At 43.7% G+C, this 15,319-nt stretch overlaps 1 protein-coding gene across 1 annotated transcript; it reads right to left on the reverse strand.

Annotated features, from left to right (window-relative positions):
- Nucleotides 1-215: 215 nt before the first annotated feature.
- On the reverse strand, nt 216-14,977 carry LOC131268888 (fibroblast growth factor receptor-like). Its single transcript, XM_058271185.1, has 3 exons — nt 14,848-14,977; nt 14,178-14,784; nt 216-315 (listed from the first exon to the last, which is right to left on the reverse strand). Exons 1-3 carry the CDS (start codon nt 14,975-14,977, stop codon nt 216-218), a joined length of 837 nt encoding a protein of 278 aa, XP_058127168.1.
- Between the last annotated feature and the right edge of the window lie 342 nt (nt 14,978-15,319).

A 15,319-nucleotide genomic window follows, 5' to 3' on the forward strand; every position in this document is an offset into this window, starting at 1 on the left:
GGTTACAATATAATAACCAATGTCGATGAAGAAAGGAGAGGGACAGCGATCGCATTGCGCGACCACCTGAGATACTCTCATGTCGAGCGCAGCCTGGACTCGCGTCTAATATGCGCTCGGCTGGAGGGATCCACTACCCTGTGCAATATTTACGCCCCGTCTGGGTCGCAGCGCAGAGCGGAGCGGGAGGATTTTTTCGGCCGAACGCTGGTGCACTACTTGGCCAATGCCACCGAACACGTCATCATGGCGGGGGATTTCAATTCGGTACTGCGGTCGGTGGACGCCACGGGTGTCGGAAACTTCAGCATGTCCCTGCAGAGCGTTGTGAGCAGTATGGGGATGTTTGACACTTGGGAGGAGATCCGCGGAAACGAGGTAGAATACTCGTACATCACGCGTGGCTCGGGGTCGCGCATCGATCGCTGCTATACCTCACCAGCTTTGCGCAATGGGCTGCGCACGACATGCATGCACCTCCTGTCTTTTACTGACCACAAGGCTGTTTCGGTTCGTCTTTGCCTTCCTGCCTCACCCACCCGCCCACACGGAAACGGCTACTGGCAGTTGAGACCACACGTGCTGACAGACGAAAACCTTGAAGAGTTCGAGACCAAATGGAACTACTGGAAAAGACAGAAAAGAAACTATGGCACGTGCATTCAATGGTGGATTGAATATGTGAAGCCTAAAGTAAAATCTTTCTTCCGGTGGAAAACTAATCAAGCATACGCAAACTTCAGACTACATCACGACATTCTGTACAGATTGCTAAAAAACGCCCACGGACGCTACCTGGCGGACCCCAGCGAGATAACTAACATAAATCGCATCAAAGGGAAAATGCTTAGCCTCCAAAGGCAATTCTCAGAAAATTTTGCACGCATAAATGAGACACGCGTTTGTGGTGAAAACGTCTCATCCTTCCAGCTTGCCGAGCGAAGGAGAAGACGAACCGTGATAGACCGTATAACGACAGAAGAGGGTAGAGTTGTGGAGGACAAGGATGAGATACAGACTATTCTCAGCTGTTTCTTTACTGGTCTGTACACAAATAACGAAACCGAGTCAAATTATACGCACAGAGACTCTTCCTTTGAATGTTCACGCTCCATCCCGGTGGATTGCGAGAAAAACAACGACTGCATGATAGAGATTTCCACGGCGGAAATAAAACATGCTATCAATAAAGCAAACAAACGCAGATCCCCTGGCCCGGATGGAATACCAATCGAATTCTACCAAAAGGCTTTTGGAATGATTGGGAGGGAACTCACAACCATATTAAACGAAGCCTTGAACGGTAACATACCAGGGGCATTCTTGGACGGGGTCATTGTCCCGGTGGGGAAGCGAGGAGGTGGCTCAGTGTTGTCCTCTTTTCGCCCTATATCTCTCCTGAACACAGACTACAAGATTCTATCGAGAATTCTGAAGCTGCGTATCGAGGGTATCCTTGAGGCGACGCCGACGATTTCGAGGGCACAAAAATGCTGCAACAAACCTCAGAACATTTTCCAGGCTGTACTCTCTGTGAAGGAGAGAATAGTCGATCTGAAGAGGAGGAAAATTCGTGGTAAACTGGTATCTTTTGACCTTTCTCACGCCTTTGATCGGGTGAGAAGAGACTTCCTGATGACCACAATGACCTCGATGGGTTTTCATCCGGGGCTGATTGAGCTACTGCAGACTATTGGAAACAGATCCTCCTCAAAGACTCTTATAAACGGTAACATTTCCCCTCCTTTTCCCATCCAATGCTCGGTACGACAGGGTGACCCTCTATCGATGCACCTTTTCACCATTTACATGCAACCCCTCATCTCCAGACTGGAAAGTGTGTGCTGCGGCCAGGACGACCTGGTAGTCGCATACGCGGACGACGTCTCGGTGGTGACTACCTCATCCCTAAAAATCGAAAGCGTGAGAGGAGTTTTCAATGCGTTTGGTGTCGTGTCCGGAGCGCGGCTAAATGTCGCAAAATGTATCGCGCTGGATATAGGATGTACAGATAATCCAATCACGGTCCCGTGGCTTCGCACCGAGGAGAGGCTCCGACTCCTCGGTATTATGTTCTCCAACAACATACGCGAGGCAATGTCACACAACTGGGACACTGTGATACAGCACTTCCGTCACCTGATCTGGCTGCATCGGGTGAGACACCTTAACCTGGTACAGAGGGTTGTTCTTCTGAACACCTTCCTACTACCGAAGCTGTGGTACGTCGCATCCGTTTGTGGTGCTAGAGCGCTGGACATAGCGAAGGTGTCTCACCTGATGGGCTCCCTTCTCTGGGCCGGCGCCGGGGGCCTGCGCGTGCCGCTGAGTCAATTGGCGCTTCCACCTTGGCGCGGAGGACTGGGGCTGCTCATACCAGCAGTATCAGTCCCGGCCTTCATCACCAACCGATACGTCACCGATGCAAGTTGCCTGCGGCTGGGGGAGCGGCACATCTTGAGCGCGGGAAACCCCCCGGACTGGGTGAATGCTCCGTCCAACTACCCATGCCTCAGGATCGTGCTGCAACAGCTAGCGTACGCCCCAGGTTTCGCTGACGCCCCATCATCCCGATCGCTGCGGAGGCTCCTGGTTAATCGCCTACCGGAGCCAAAGGTGTCCTGCACACCAGGAGTCAGGTGGAAAACTGTATGGAGCAATATTCTGGACAGAAGACTCCCGTCAGAACAGTGATCTATTCTGTACCTGCTCGCAAACGGAAAGATTCCACATGGTCAACTGCTGCATCGGATGGGGCGAGTACCAGCGGACACGTGTGCGTCGTGCCCCGAAGTGGACACCCTGGAGCACAAGTTCACACTGTGTCCAAGAGTCACCGCGGCCTGGGACCTGCTGCGAAATGTGACTCACAGTGATGCTCCGGGGTGGTCATGTACGTTCACGGGGCTACGATGGCCAGTTCTCCCCGGAATGAGCACCAGTACACGCCTCACGGTACTCTATCATTTCGCCAACTACATCATCCACATCGTTGGAAACAACGATCGTGTGATTGACCTGACTGTTCTCGCGTGTTCCTTGCCCCTATAAGGGCCACCATACCAAATCCCAGGGATTTTACTTGTTACCTAATATATAATGTAAACCCGTGTATAAACTGTACAAATAAATCATATTTTACAAAAAAAAAAAATTGATATCTTTTGATATTTCAGTTCCATCTCACTTCAAACCATTAGCGCTAGAGCATTTTCATTCTCCTTTCTGAACTGTTTGAGACCATGTGTAGTGTTACGAAAAGTTTCCCACCTGTGGCAGCGGCACAGTTTACGGATCATTTAAACACATAACAAATCAAACGCGGCGAGTGTATTTTTCATCCTCGACCCGCCGAAAAACGCCGTCCCGGCTGGCGTTTCGATCGGTTGACTTTCATTACTGGCGGGTATTATTTTACTCGCGGCGAACACGCCCGGGTCGGACGTTGAAAAAGGGTTTGGAAAAAAAGGCAAACTTTTGCCCTCCCTGGGTTTTTCAACCGAAAAGGGGTTTTCCGCTGACCATTGTTTGTCGAATGTTGAGCCGTTGGCGTCGGATTATGGCGAGTCGGCCGTTGGAAAAGAAAACGGTCCCGTTTTATGCTCGGATAAACAAGACGTCAAAATGTGGAGTGGAGCAAACGGCACGGGTGGCATGGGGAAAACTTCGGCCCTCCTCTTACTGCACGTATGTTTCCCCCGCGTGCCCCGCAACGCTGTTGGGTGAGAATGTGTAAATAATTTACGAGCCGTAACGAAGCCGCCGCTCGCAGCGCTTGAGTGAAACCATTTTTCTCTGGCCAGTGTATCCGTTTTCCAGCAGTTTGCCTAGCCTAGCGGGAAGCGTTTCGAGTGTTTCTCGGTAAGAAAAGGCTTTCTCCTGACCGGTACACGGGCCGATGACTGCAGGAGAAAGAATCGGGGCGGTCGGAGGAGGATGAAAGCAAAGCAAAACGGCCATTATTTTTGCTAACAAAACACATACGCCTAGCGTGTGCCGCTTGTGTTTTTCGCTCCATGTATTTTCTCGCGTATTTTCTATTCTTATTTTGGGAAGGCGCAATTGTTGGGCCGGGGTTTCCTTCTTCTCTACCAGCGTGCGAATTATTCCCGGTCAATGCCGAGAGTTATTTTTCCCCGGAACATTATGGATTAAAGACCCTTTTTGAGTCAGAGTTGCTCGAAAGGTCGTTCTGTGCAATAGATGATATTAAAGAAATCAATTTTCAATACAGATTTCATACATCACGAACGAGTATTGAACAATGCAGTGGAATTTGGAACTCGTTGTTCGTTAAAATACTTTTAAGTACAACATTTGAATACAAAAAAGCCGGTTGAATCGATAAAATCCCTACCGAACACCGAAAGCGCATCGAGAAAAGTACAACCCACCCGAAAGCTTCTCTTTCATTTGAAACAATTTCACTCAATTATGTATAGCATCCTTAAATAAACCCCGGAACGGTGAACGTGTGCGGTTCCTCTCCATTTCAATATTTACATTTCATTCGTACTGTTGAGACGGCAACTCTCATGTATGGGTACTTGCGTGCGTTTTCAATTCATTCCGCATCCTGGGATCAGGAGGTATATCTGAAGAACAATTGAACGACCCATAAGAGTGCTTTCACTTAAACGGAGCACTTCGCGTATAAGCGAAAGTGTGTTGTTGATCGTTGGAGTATTGAAAATGAAAAACTACTAAGCATCAATATAAAGATCAACAAAACAAACAATATTATTAAGGAATAAATTTAAGGTTTTCTCGTGGATTTCCAGCAAAAGTAGTCTGATTCATTGTATTTACAACATTACGCTCACTAGTGTAGTGAGTTGTTTTTTTTACATATAAAAAAACGATGCAAAACCCTTAACCATTGGTAACGTAACATCTACGAACTCACCAGAGTATCATGCAAAGTGAAAGCTACAAATGGGATTGAGCCCATTGTGAACCATAAAATGAGTACCAGTGTAACTGTAGGAGCGTGGTTTAAATATTTAAAAGCAATTTTTCGAAAGTAATACTCATCGATAAGGGGACCTTTTGAAATGCATTTTGTATGAGTTTTAATTTTCAACCATCAGCTTGGCTTCTTGCCATTTTGTTTCATCATAAATTCATTCTTTTTTGGGCACATTTTTCATTGGCCCTGGTTTTGTAAGGCTTTGGCATACCTGCGATATACTTTAACAATACTCTACAATACGAATATCTCATGTTGAACAAAATTTCAACGCATTGGGCTTATAGTTTTTGGTTTGTTTTCCCTTTTTTCACAGAAAAAAGATCATAAATAAATATGTCAATACACTTCTCCATTAACGTAACTCCCGAAAAAGATTGAAACTTATACGAGTAACTCTTCAATTCAATTTAAAAACAGTGTAATTCTCTCGAGCTCAAAAAAAAATCATTCTACAATACCACGATGTCACGATGAAACGAATTTCATCACTTTGGGTTTAGAAGTTTTGGTTTTGTTTTCTTATTTGAATATTTTTTGCGAAAACAACAAACAAATATTTCATTACACTTCTCCATTATTTTAACTCTCCAACAAAGGGAAACTTAAGCAAGAAAATCTGCAATTATATTTCAAAACAGTACAACTCACTTGAACTCAAAAGTCAAAACCAATTCTCTACAATACGAATATCTCACGATGAAAAGAATTTCATCATTTAGGGGTTCAGAGGTTTTGGTTTTGTTTTCTCATTTGCGTGTTTTTCACAACATAAAAGAGTATAAACGAATATTTCAATACATTTCTTGATTATTGTAACTGCTGTACAAAGTGAAACTTAAACGAGAAAATCTTGAGTGAAATTGCAAAACAGTACAATTCGCTTGAACGCAAAAAACAAAACCAATCCTGCCAATGAACCAAGCCGGTACCGTTTATTGAAAACGAAATCTTGTTCTGGCGTTCACATGAACTCAACCGTGCATCCATTTCCACCGTCCACATTTCCGGCCTTGCTCACCTACCAGCCAGAGGAAAGCTCCTGTGGAAGCCAACGCTGTCTCAAGACGACGACAGCGAGCCCCGTCGGATCCTTCCGACGTCAAAGTGCATCGTTCGGAAGCGCTTCCGGAAAAGCCGGATTTAGCTTTCCCATCCCATCCCCGCTACACCTGGCCCGGCGAGCAGGCGGAAGCTTTCAACTGATCGTCGCAGTGCAATTGACAAAATGCACTCCATCCGCTTGCGAGTCGTGGGTGGAATAGTGGAACGAGTGGAGTACGAGTTATTTGATGCTAGTCTGCGATGTTCGGATTGAAGTTGAAATCCTCCCCCATCGAAGCGTGCCGTGGGCCGATGTAACCGAGCAGAAATTGGAAATGGTTATCCGCAGCATGCCGGGTGAGCGTCAGATTTGATATCAGCCAGTCGAAAAATGGGGGTGAAAGGGTTTTGTGGCAGGTCAATCTTGAGTTGGGCTCTATTTTTAGATCTTCCCAGAATCCATCCACCGTTGAAACCTACCGTTCCCGTTTCCCGTGCCACGTACCAAGGTGTGTGTGTACGTCTCACGTGTGTTAGCCTCCCAAGATGGGAGAGGGTTCCAACTTGACTAACGAACGATGATGGGAGTGATGAAAAGGAAACGGCACCGTTCAAGAGTCGCTTTTACACACCCTGTCAACCGTGAAGTGGTCCACGATGACTGACTGACTGCTGCCGTGCGAAACTTTTCCATCTTTCCAACGTCCGGGAGAAAACCCTTTCACTTCCCGTTCAAGTGCTGGCGAGGCTGAGCAGATGTGCGCCGGCCGAGAACATCGTCGAGGATATAATGGTGCGCACGGATTGCCCCTTAGCGGGAGTCGTATGTAGTCGCCTGGATATGCTAATACCCGGGCGCGTGCGCGTTTGTGTGCGAGCGAGGGTGTTTGGTTTTAGTCCCGGTGTAAGTGGACCGTATGCTAAATTGGATGCAACCTCCAGCGGGCACAAAGCGGGCACCCGGGTTTGTTTACCAGACCGAAGTCGACAAATATTTATCTTGTCCCATAGCCCGTCATGCAGGCAGAACGTGGGACTATCACCGAGAAGTCCCTTGAAAACCTGCCCCTCCTTCTTGCATAGTCCTCCTTTTTGGGTCTCGTGGAAGGGACACGGGCTGACCGAGATCCGGGCGACCGAACTAGCAACCGGTGGTTTTCTCGTGTGCCAAACACGGGTGGTTCCGAGATGTTGTTCTGATACAAACCGAGTGAAATGGGGTGACCCTCCGGCGTAAAAAAGAAAACCATGCGAGCGAGAACTCAACGCGAAGAAACGGAGCCTTTAAGGTTTTGGGTAACGCTCCAAGAAAACGACCGCATACACGGCTCGGTCGCTGTAAGGGGGGGTGCAAAAAGGTCCATCGGAGGTTCGGTCATAAAATCATTAACTAGCTCATTTGGATGCTGAACGATGTGTAGGTTGCGAGTTTGTTTACCCCGACTGTCCTCGGGAAAGCTACTGAATAAAATAACGCACACCTCCTCGCCCCCATTTCCCTTCGCCTTTTCCGGCCGGTCGGTCGGTCGGCAGGTGTGAAAAGAGGTTGCCACCTCGTGCTCGGCATCGGGTACGGGACCACACCCCTAATCGCATATAATCACCTTATTTTTTTGACTATGAAGATGGAGCCTCTTCGCTCTCGGGCAGACCCGGGGGTAGTTGGTCAGTGCGGGGTGTGGATTATTTATGCTTCCGGGCGTCGAGCAAACATCGGAGTAAACAATACCGGGATGCTTGCGGTATGATCTACTGCATCTCGTGTGTTTATAGTGGAACTGCGTTGAGCTGCTAGTGGGAAAATGTTTTACTACATGCAAATACTGGCGAACGCCGTATTTTATCACAAACGTTTACTTTTTATAATGGCCAATTTAGCGGCTTATGAAGTGTTTACATGCATGCAGTGAATGCATGTTTATACTACAAATACAATTAGAAATTTCACACGTTAGCAAACCAACGCAAAATGTTGCCTGTTTTAACAATTTGTTCCCTAAACTATCCGTCTGCACAAGTTAAGTTAATTTACCAAGAACTGATGTAAGTAATATCATTAGCGTTAACTGGAACACATCAAAGCACGAGCATGCAAAAATAACCTCCATTAGAACGGGACCGTTTTACCCGCTCAGGAACAGGTGGTTTTTCGTGCGTGTACCTGCCACATGCGGTGCGTGATAAAAATCAACTATCCACCGTTAGTGCGGGGCGTTTAAATAATTAATTGTGCTGCTCACGTAATAAGAAATGATGTTATTAGCACGCCATCGGATGGTGGAATCGGTCCCCGCCCGGTAGGCCTAAGATACTCTCGTATGTAACCTTTTTCGCTGGTCGGTTAACTCTTACTTGTTTAGTTTTATTTTCATGCAACAAAAAGCTTGAAACGGAGGCAGACCATCTCTTTACGCTCATTATACAGGGTGCGTGACGATTTTTTTTACAAATTATTTCACACTTTTATTTCACAATATTCAATTAAATTTGAGTGCACTTCATTATGTTAGTTATCAGGGAAAATTACCATAAAAACTAGTTAGTAGTCGGTCAGTCACTATTATATATTTCGCGCCGGAACAATTATAAATAAGTTTGTTTTACCGGTAAAAGTGACTGAAAAAAAGATCAGTTCATAAATAGTATTTATCCAAAAGGAATGGTTAAATCTGACTGAGACACCGTTTGGTCAATCAAGGAATTATTAAACATAGATATTGAGTTGATAAACTACAATAAGGTATTTTTGAAACTTCATTAGCGAGTTATTAGATTGAATTTGATTGTTGTGGATGCATATTGCGTATAAAAACCTAAAACAAACCGTCCTTCATTCTAACAGTTTTCTAATAAATTTTAAAGTACTCAATCGAAATTTTCGATTCGGTATCAAGGTTCAACGACTAATTTTCGAAGTTGAACACAATAACCTTTTCAGTGTTGTCAAATTAATGTGATTGTTGGTACGTAAAGATGAGAAACAATTATTGGTAAATTAATAAATTAGTAAATTGGTAAATTAGTAAATAAATAAATATTCGTCACACACCATGTACATTTTTTCGAGTTGTAAAATCTGAGCAAATCAGTTAAAGCCGAAAATAAATCATAGTAATTTTCATCGATCGATATGATTCAATCATCTTGAATGGACTGAACTGAAAGCTTATTAACGCTTTGAGCATACTCTTCTTATTTTGCCTAAATTGAACTAAAATATAATTTCAATGATATGCATCATCTCACACATATGGATAATTTTAAAATATGTATGTCTAGTATATTATTAAATTACTATGAGAATATGTTTGCTAAGAGCATGTTTTTTGCTCGTGATAAAAATATTGATGGAACGAGAAGAAAGCGCTCATACCAACACTTCACAACACTTGCCTATCATTTCCATCAGTTGACCTAGTTTATTTGTCGAGCGAATAACCATAGCGCAGCAAAATGGTAGTCAAACTGCTGTAGTGTTTCCGGACGGGCTAGGCCAATGCTGGAAACATAATTTCCAAAAATAAATGGTAGAAAATTAGTTCATCGTCACTTCGACCGAGCAACATTCAGCGCTGGAGTCGTCTCCATTAGTCAGCGTTTCGTTTTGCGCCTGCACCGTGGGGAATAATTAATGAACTGTCTCAATGGTGGCAGTTTAATATTGGCGAGTTTTCCGAGCGCCTGGTGTGGCTATGGATGAAACCCGTTTTATTCGCACCTTCCGACTTTCCGAATCAGCCGTTTTTGGATAGAGTATTAAAGAGAAAACTCGGTAGTTTTTATTAAATCGCAGTTGCAGTAAACATTGACCGGGTATAAAAACAAACACTAACCCTAACTGCATTCAAGTTGAACTGCTTTTAGGAAAGTCTAAAGATTCTTGATTGAGAGAAGTGATCGAGTATTCGGATGGACGAGATTGTTGAAGAACTTTCCTGAGCAGGATCGTGCAAATTTTGTTCTAAACTGCCTATCTTAATTAATTGTCTTTGTTCTTAAAACATATTCAAACAACAATAAACACACTTTGAAGATAGTCTGATGAAACTTTTTCTATAATTTTCTGGCTCCTGTGCAATACACCGTCTTCTTCGTTGGGTTTAGACCTCCATATTAAATACACAAAACGATACTTTAGCTTCGGGAAAGGATTTTTTCGGTCGATTTCAAGGTACCTTTTTGATTTCGAACCTACGTCATGATCGTTTGGCCAAAACTGCGACTTTAACTCCATTTACAGTCGTGCACTTCAGATAGAACAGACATATCCATTTTTATATACCATTCCGAACGAAACGGCACAATAGTCCCCGTGGGAGTGTGTGCTCTTTTCCTGTCTTTAGGAGCCCCTCGTGCCGGTGCGTGATCCCGAATGAAAAGACCGGAAAAGCCGTACCTCAATCCAAGCGCGTACGAAAACGATGAAGAATCAAATGTACACAGGGAAATAAGATACGTGAAGGATAAAGGGCGAACAACGGTACGTTATGATCCTGGGAATGCCATTTCGTTCGTGCGTTCACACTCACGAATGGATATTTGATTTTTTTCCCGTCCATTTTACGTTGTTTGATCTGCGAGGTTTTGGGAGGAAACGACAAACAGATCCCTTTTGCGGATGATCGAATTGGCAGTTCGTGACAAGCAACGGAATGTAGCGATTGATGAGTAGCGCAACTGATATGGATTTTAGTTTAATTTATGTTTTACTCCTTATTTGAAAAACTATTTTTACATAAAATTAGTTGTAAGAACTGAGACTCAAAGAAGAGAGAAGAGAAGTAGAGTATTATGACTAGAGTTGTGTAAATCTGATTCAGATTGATGAATTAGAATGAATCTCTGCCTAATATGGGATTCATGAATCTTTCGCCGAGAGATTCATGAACCCTGAAGACACACCAACTGATGAAAAGTCACCAGCCAAAAATGGGTTGAGGGTCCCCTTTTTTTGTCGCATTGTCCACGCATATGAAAGAATCGGGGAGATTCGTGACAGATCCATGAATAATTCATGAAGATTCATTAAGGTTTCGAAAGATTCATGAAGTTTTGAAGATTCGAATCCGCAAAGATTCATGAATCTTTTTGATTGAATCTTAGGTGAACGATTCATATGAATGAATCCCGCCAAAACATTCATTAAACACAACACTAATTATGACACTTTTCTTCACCTTGTGCAAAACTTGAATAGCACTTGATGAAGTTTGTAATGAGCTAACCCCTCCTGGTTAGCCACATTACTACATGATATACCACTTCATAACGTCAAAGACAAGCCTTCTTGAAGAAAAGTTTAGCATTGAGCTTTGACTAGATTTCTTGTTATTACCGCAAGGCAAATTTTCTTCGGAAGTTGCCTCGTCTGCCTCAAATGATAACAAGCAAGCATCAAATAAAACCGCGTAGTGCGTCGATGAGAAATCCACCTTCCAAATCCTTCCACACACACACACTCACACACCCGCGTTGGTTGTTTTTCGTTCTTCTTCCATCCATGTTATGATTTCCATGGGAAATGAGTTCCTTTGATTTCCGCCGGCGCGCGGAAAGGGCTTACCCGGATCGGACTCGAGCAGGGTTTCATTCCACGATTGGTCGGAGGTCGGAAAGACCGTCAGCATTCCGATAACGCGTGCCCTGGCGGCCAAATCGAGGCATTTCACCATTTCGCCTCGGGCGCTACGAGCTTAAGAAATACGCGTCACACACGACGACGACGACGACAAGGGTGTTCATCCTCTGGAATGGGAGAAGGGAGAAGATTTTCCCAACGGTTGTCACCGTGCCATCCCTTCTCCGATGGATTGAAATCGCCTTTCCCACCCCCACCAGTTTCCGTTCGGGATCGATCCATTCCGGCGACGTTCCGGGAATGTGGATCATGCCATGTTCTGGTCGGCTTTCTTCTCCCTTTTTCCATGGCACTCGGGAAGCCTAAGGCTGTGGCTCGACATGAAGAAATCCGGCTTTTCCTACAGTCGTCATCTTCATCGAGCTATGGCAATCATTTCGACCCATTCAAACGAGGCCCCGGGCTACCTTATCTTAAAAGGAAATATAATACGTTTCGCCGTCGTTATGAGGATATGCACATTAGTGCTCCCGGTGTTATCGCATGTTTCCCGCGAATTACGCCACTACAATAAAACCTATTCGTTCGAATAAAAAGGGGTTTGTTACTTCGCTTTGCCTCGAGGGAATGAAAGTTTCGCATCCTGCTTAGCATCGTTGAGGATAATCTTCAAATGAGCATGGAACGAAGACGAACCACCGAGGGGATGTTTGATTCCCTTCCGCCAAACGTAAAGGAAATGGAACTCAGAACCGATTGATCCCCCCGTCGACTTTATCTGGTGTGAAATGGGTAGGAAAACTGGAAACTTTCATCCATGGTTGGCACATTAAATGACGTGTTCTTATTGTCCGGGTCGGAAAGAGGTTTCTCCGGGTCCATTTCCACCTCTCAGGAGTTGATGTCGGTTTGTCTTCTTGCGTTCCAGAGAAACCGGACACGGATACTGTAAACTCTATCCATGGCATTTACTGAAAAGCGTATGAAATCGAATCCATTACGCAAGACAATTGTCAAAGTAGGCTAATGTGGTTAGCGTAATCCTACCAGAATTTGTGTTGGCAAACAGAAAGAGACGTTGTCACTTCTACTTACCAGTTATTGTGTGGTCTTTCCAGGTTACAAATTTTACTGCAGCGCGGTCGATTAACCTTATGGTTGTCGTTTACATCTTCTTCAATAGCTTTTGTGTTACTCTTTCTTTTCAATCGTGTAGCTGCACAAGTTTTGTTTTTTTTTGTATTTGATGTAATGCAGATACTATTGTTTAATCATTCGATGCTACTTATTTTCATGTTGCGATAAAATAATATGAGTGGTTATTAGAGTTATCTTTATTCGAATGCTTTGAGTTTGAAAAATAATAATTTATTTTTTTATTGATACGCTATCATTGCATGAATAAGGATGTTTTTTTTTTAATTCAAATCAATAATACATAGTTACACTTACATTGTCTACCTCAAATTCTATATCGGAATCAATCTGAATACATCGCCGATCGATCGAAAAAGATCGAGATCGTATATATAAAAAAAGAATGTTTTACACTGAATATTGAGTATACTAAGTAAATTATTGATTTTCGTTGGTTGTTCAAATTAATTAAGTTGTGTTATTAATCATTGTGTAATCAATTCTATTGTAAACTTCTAACAACTTAATATTTTTCAAGTATACTGTAGTTTGGCGGATAAAAGGAATTAAACCTCAGGCCAGGTGATAGTGGGTGTTGACGTGTGTAGTTTTCTGTTTATATAGAAGATGTTCCCTTCCTTCTCCATCTGTACGAGGCATTGCTGCCGGTTTCCGATCATGCATCGTTTACCTCTGCCAACGGATTCGGGCGAACAGCGTTGTAGAAACTGCACTACCGCTCGGCTGTCGAGGACCCATCTTCCAACCTCTAATAACTAAAATACACAACCGATTACCTGTGACCATTTTACGGATCATGAGCGATTATATTTAGCCAAGTTTTTAATGTCATACGCTCAGTTATGAGGGGAAAAAATGATATGAAACATTGTGTTTCTTATTAACTGAAATCCACGAATAATCAGGAGTCTATTGATTTATAATCCTTTAAATACTCTTGCTCTAATTTTCTAGATACTGGTTTGCTCTACAATATTCGTTACTTATTCGATGATTCCTTATTTTTTCAACTTATTATTTAGACTTAATGATGATCCTTTGATCTACTATTCCTGGCTATCTTGATAACACCGGAACTATTGAAGCAAAACCATTTCTCTATGATGGTACACATGGTGAAATGGGTTTGCTTCAAGAGTTCCGGTGTTATCAAGATAGCAAGGAATTATAGATCAACTTTCTTCCGTGATCGTGCACAACGTGATCACACACTACTTTCTTCCATTGTTGGAGCGCCAGAATTCGTCAAAATTGCATGTTGGATATATTTGCTCTTCAAGGCTATGTAGATCTGTAGGAAAATAAATGTTAGAAAACTAGCTAATTCTTCAAATTGTTCAACTTACATCACGTAGCTCTACGGGCAGCATTGCGTTAAAGACCGAGGCCAATTCCCTAAAATCAGGTCTACGCTGCGGAACAACGTACCAACACGACAGCATTACGTCGTACAGCTCCCTGTTACTGTGTACGGGATTTTCCAAACGATATGCGTTTTGCAGCATAGTTAACAGCTTCTTACCATCTGTTACACCTGGATAAGGCATTGCACCAAGCGAAAACAGCTCCCACAAGAACACTCCAAACGCCCAGACGTCGGTCTTTACGCTGAAGGTGTGATTTGTGAAGCACTCCAAGGCGAGCCATTTGTATGGAAGGGGGCTATCACTTGATTTAATGTATACACCTCGTTCCAGCTTTCGCGATAACCCAAAGTCACTTATCTTGACCACCTGCAGAGAGTAGAGAAGCACATTCCGGGCGGCAAGATCACCGTGCAGAATGTTTTTGGATGAAAGATAGTCCATACCGTTCGCCACCTGCGAGGCCCAGCTAATGAGATCTGTAGTCCTCAGCTGCATCTCGTCAGTATCAGTATTATCCTCTCGATCTGTATGTGTCATTTGTGATTGAGCATTGATAACTTCATAGTTCTGCAGTGTGTCCAAGCAACTAACGAACCGTTGCGCGTTGTCACGTAAGAAAATATCCACGCTCCCGAACTGGCAGAATTCAAAAATTAACATGATCTGGCCTGAAGCAAATACCGAATATGATTATCAAACGATTACAAATTCAAATGCAAGATTACACTAACCTCTCGCTGTGTTTTTGGTCACGGCTCCCAAGAAATACACAATGTTCATATGTTGTCCAGTTTGGATCATCATGCTGAGTTCGGTAGCTAAACTGTTTATAGCATCAGCCGAGTGGTTCGCTTTCAGCATTTTCACAGCAACGGTCGTCGATGGTTCATGAACAAAGATGTTTCTAGCAACAGCCTTCCTTACGACTCCAAACGCACCTTGTCCGATTGTTTCACCCAGTGTCAGTTTATCCGTTGAAAACTCATATTCCGATGGAACAAGTTGTACAGCGGTATCGTTCAATGATGCCTTATGCTGGGAATTCATCAGTTTTCGTATGACCAGGAACACGATTGCACAAATCACTGTGATCGTGCAAATGGCAACCACAGCCTTTTCAAATGTTTGTTGTTGAGGTACCAACGGGATTTCTTGGTGCGAGTTAACCACAAGAGTCTTTTTTAAGTACCCTGTAGTCTTTCG

The sequence above is a fragment of the Anopheles coustani genome, chromosome 3 (assembly GCF_943734705.1).
Source record: "Anopheles coustani chromosome 3, idAnoCousDA_361_x.2, whole genome shotgun sequence".
NCBI lineage: Eukaryota > Metazoa > Arthropoda > Insecta > Diptera > Culicidae > Anopheles > Anopheles coustani.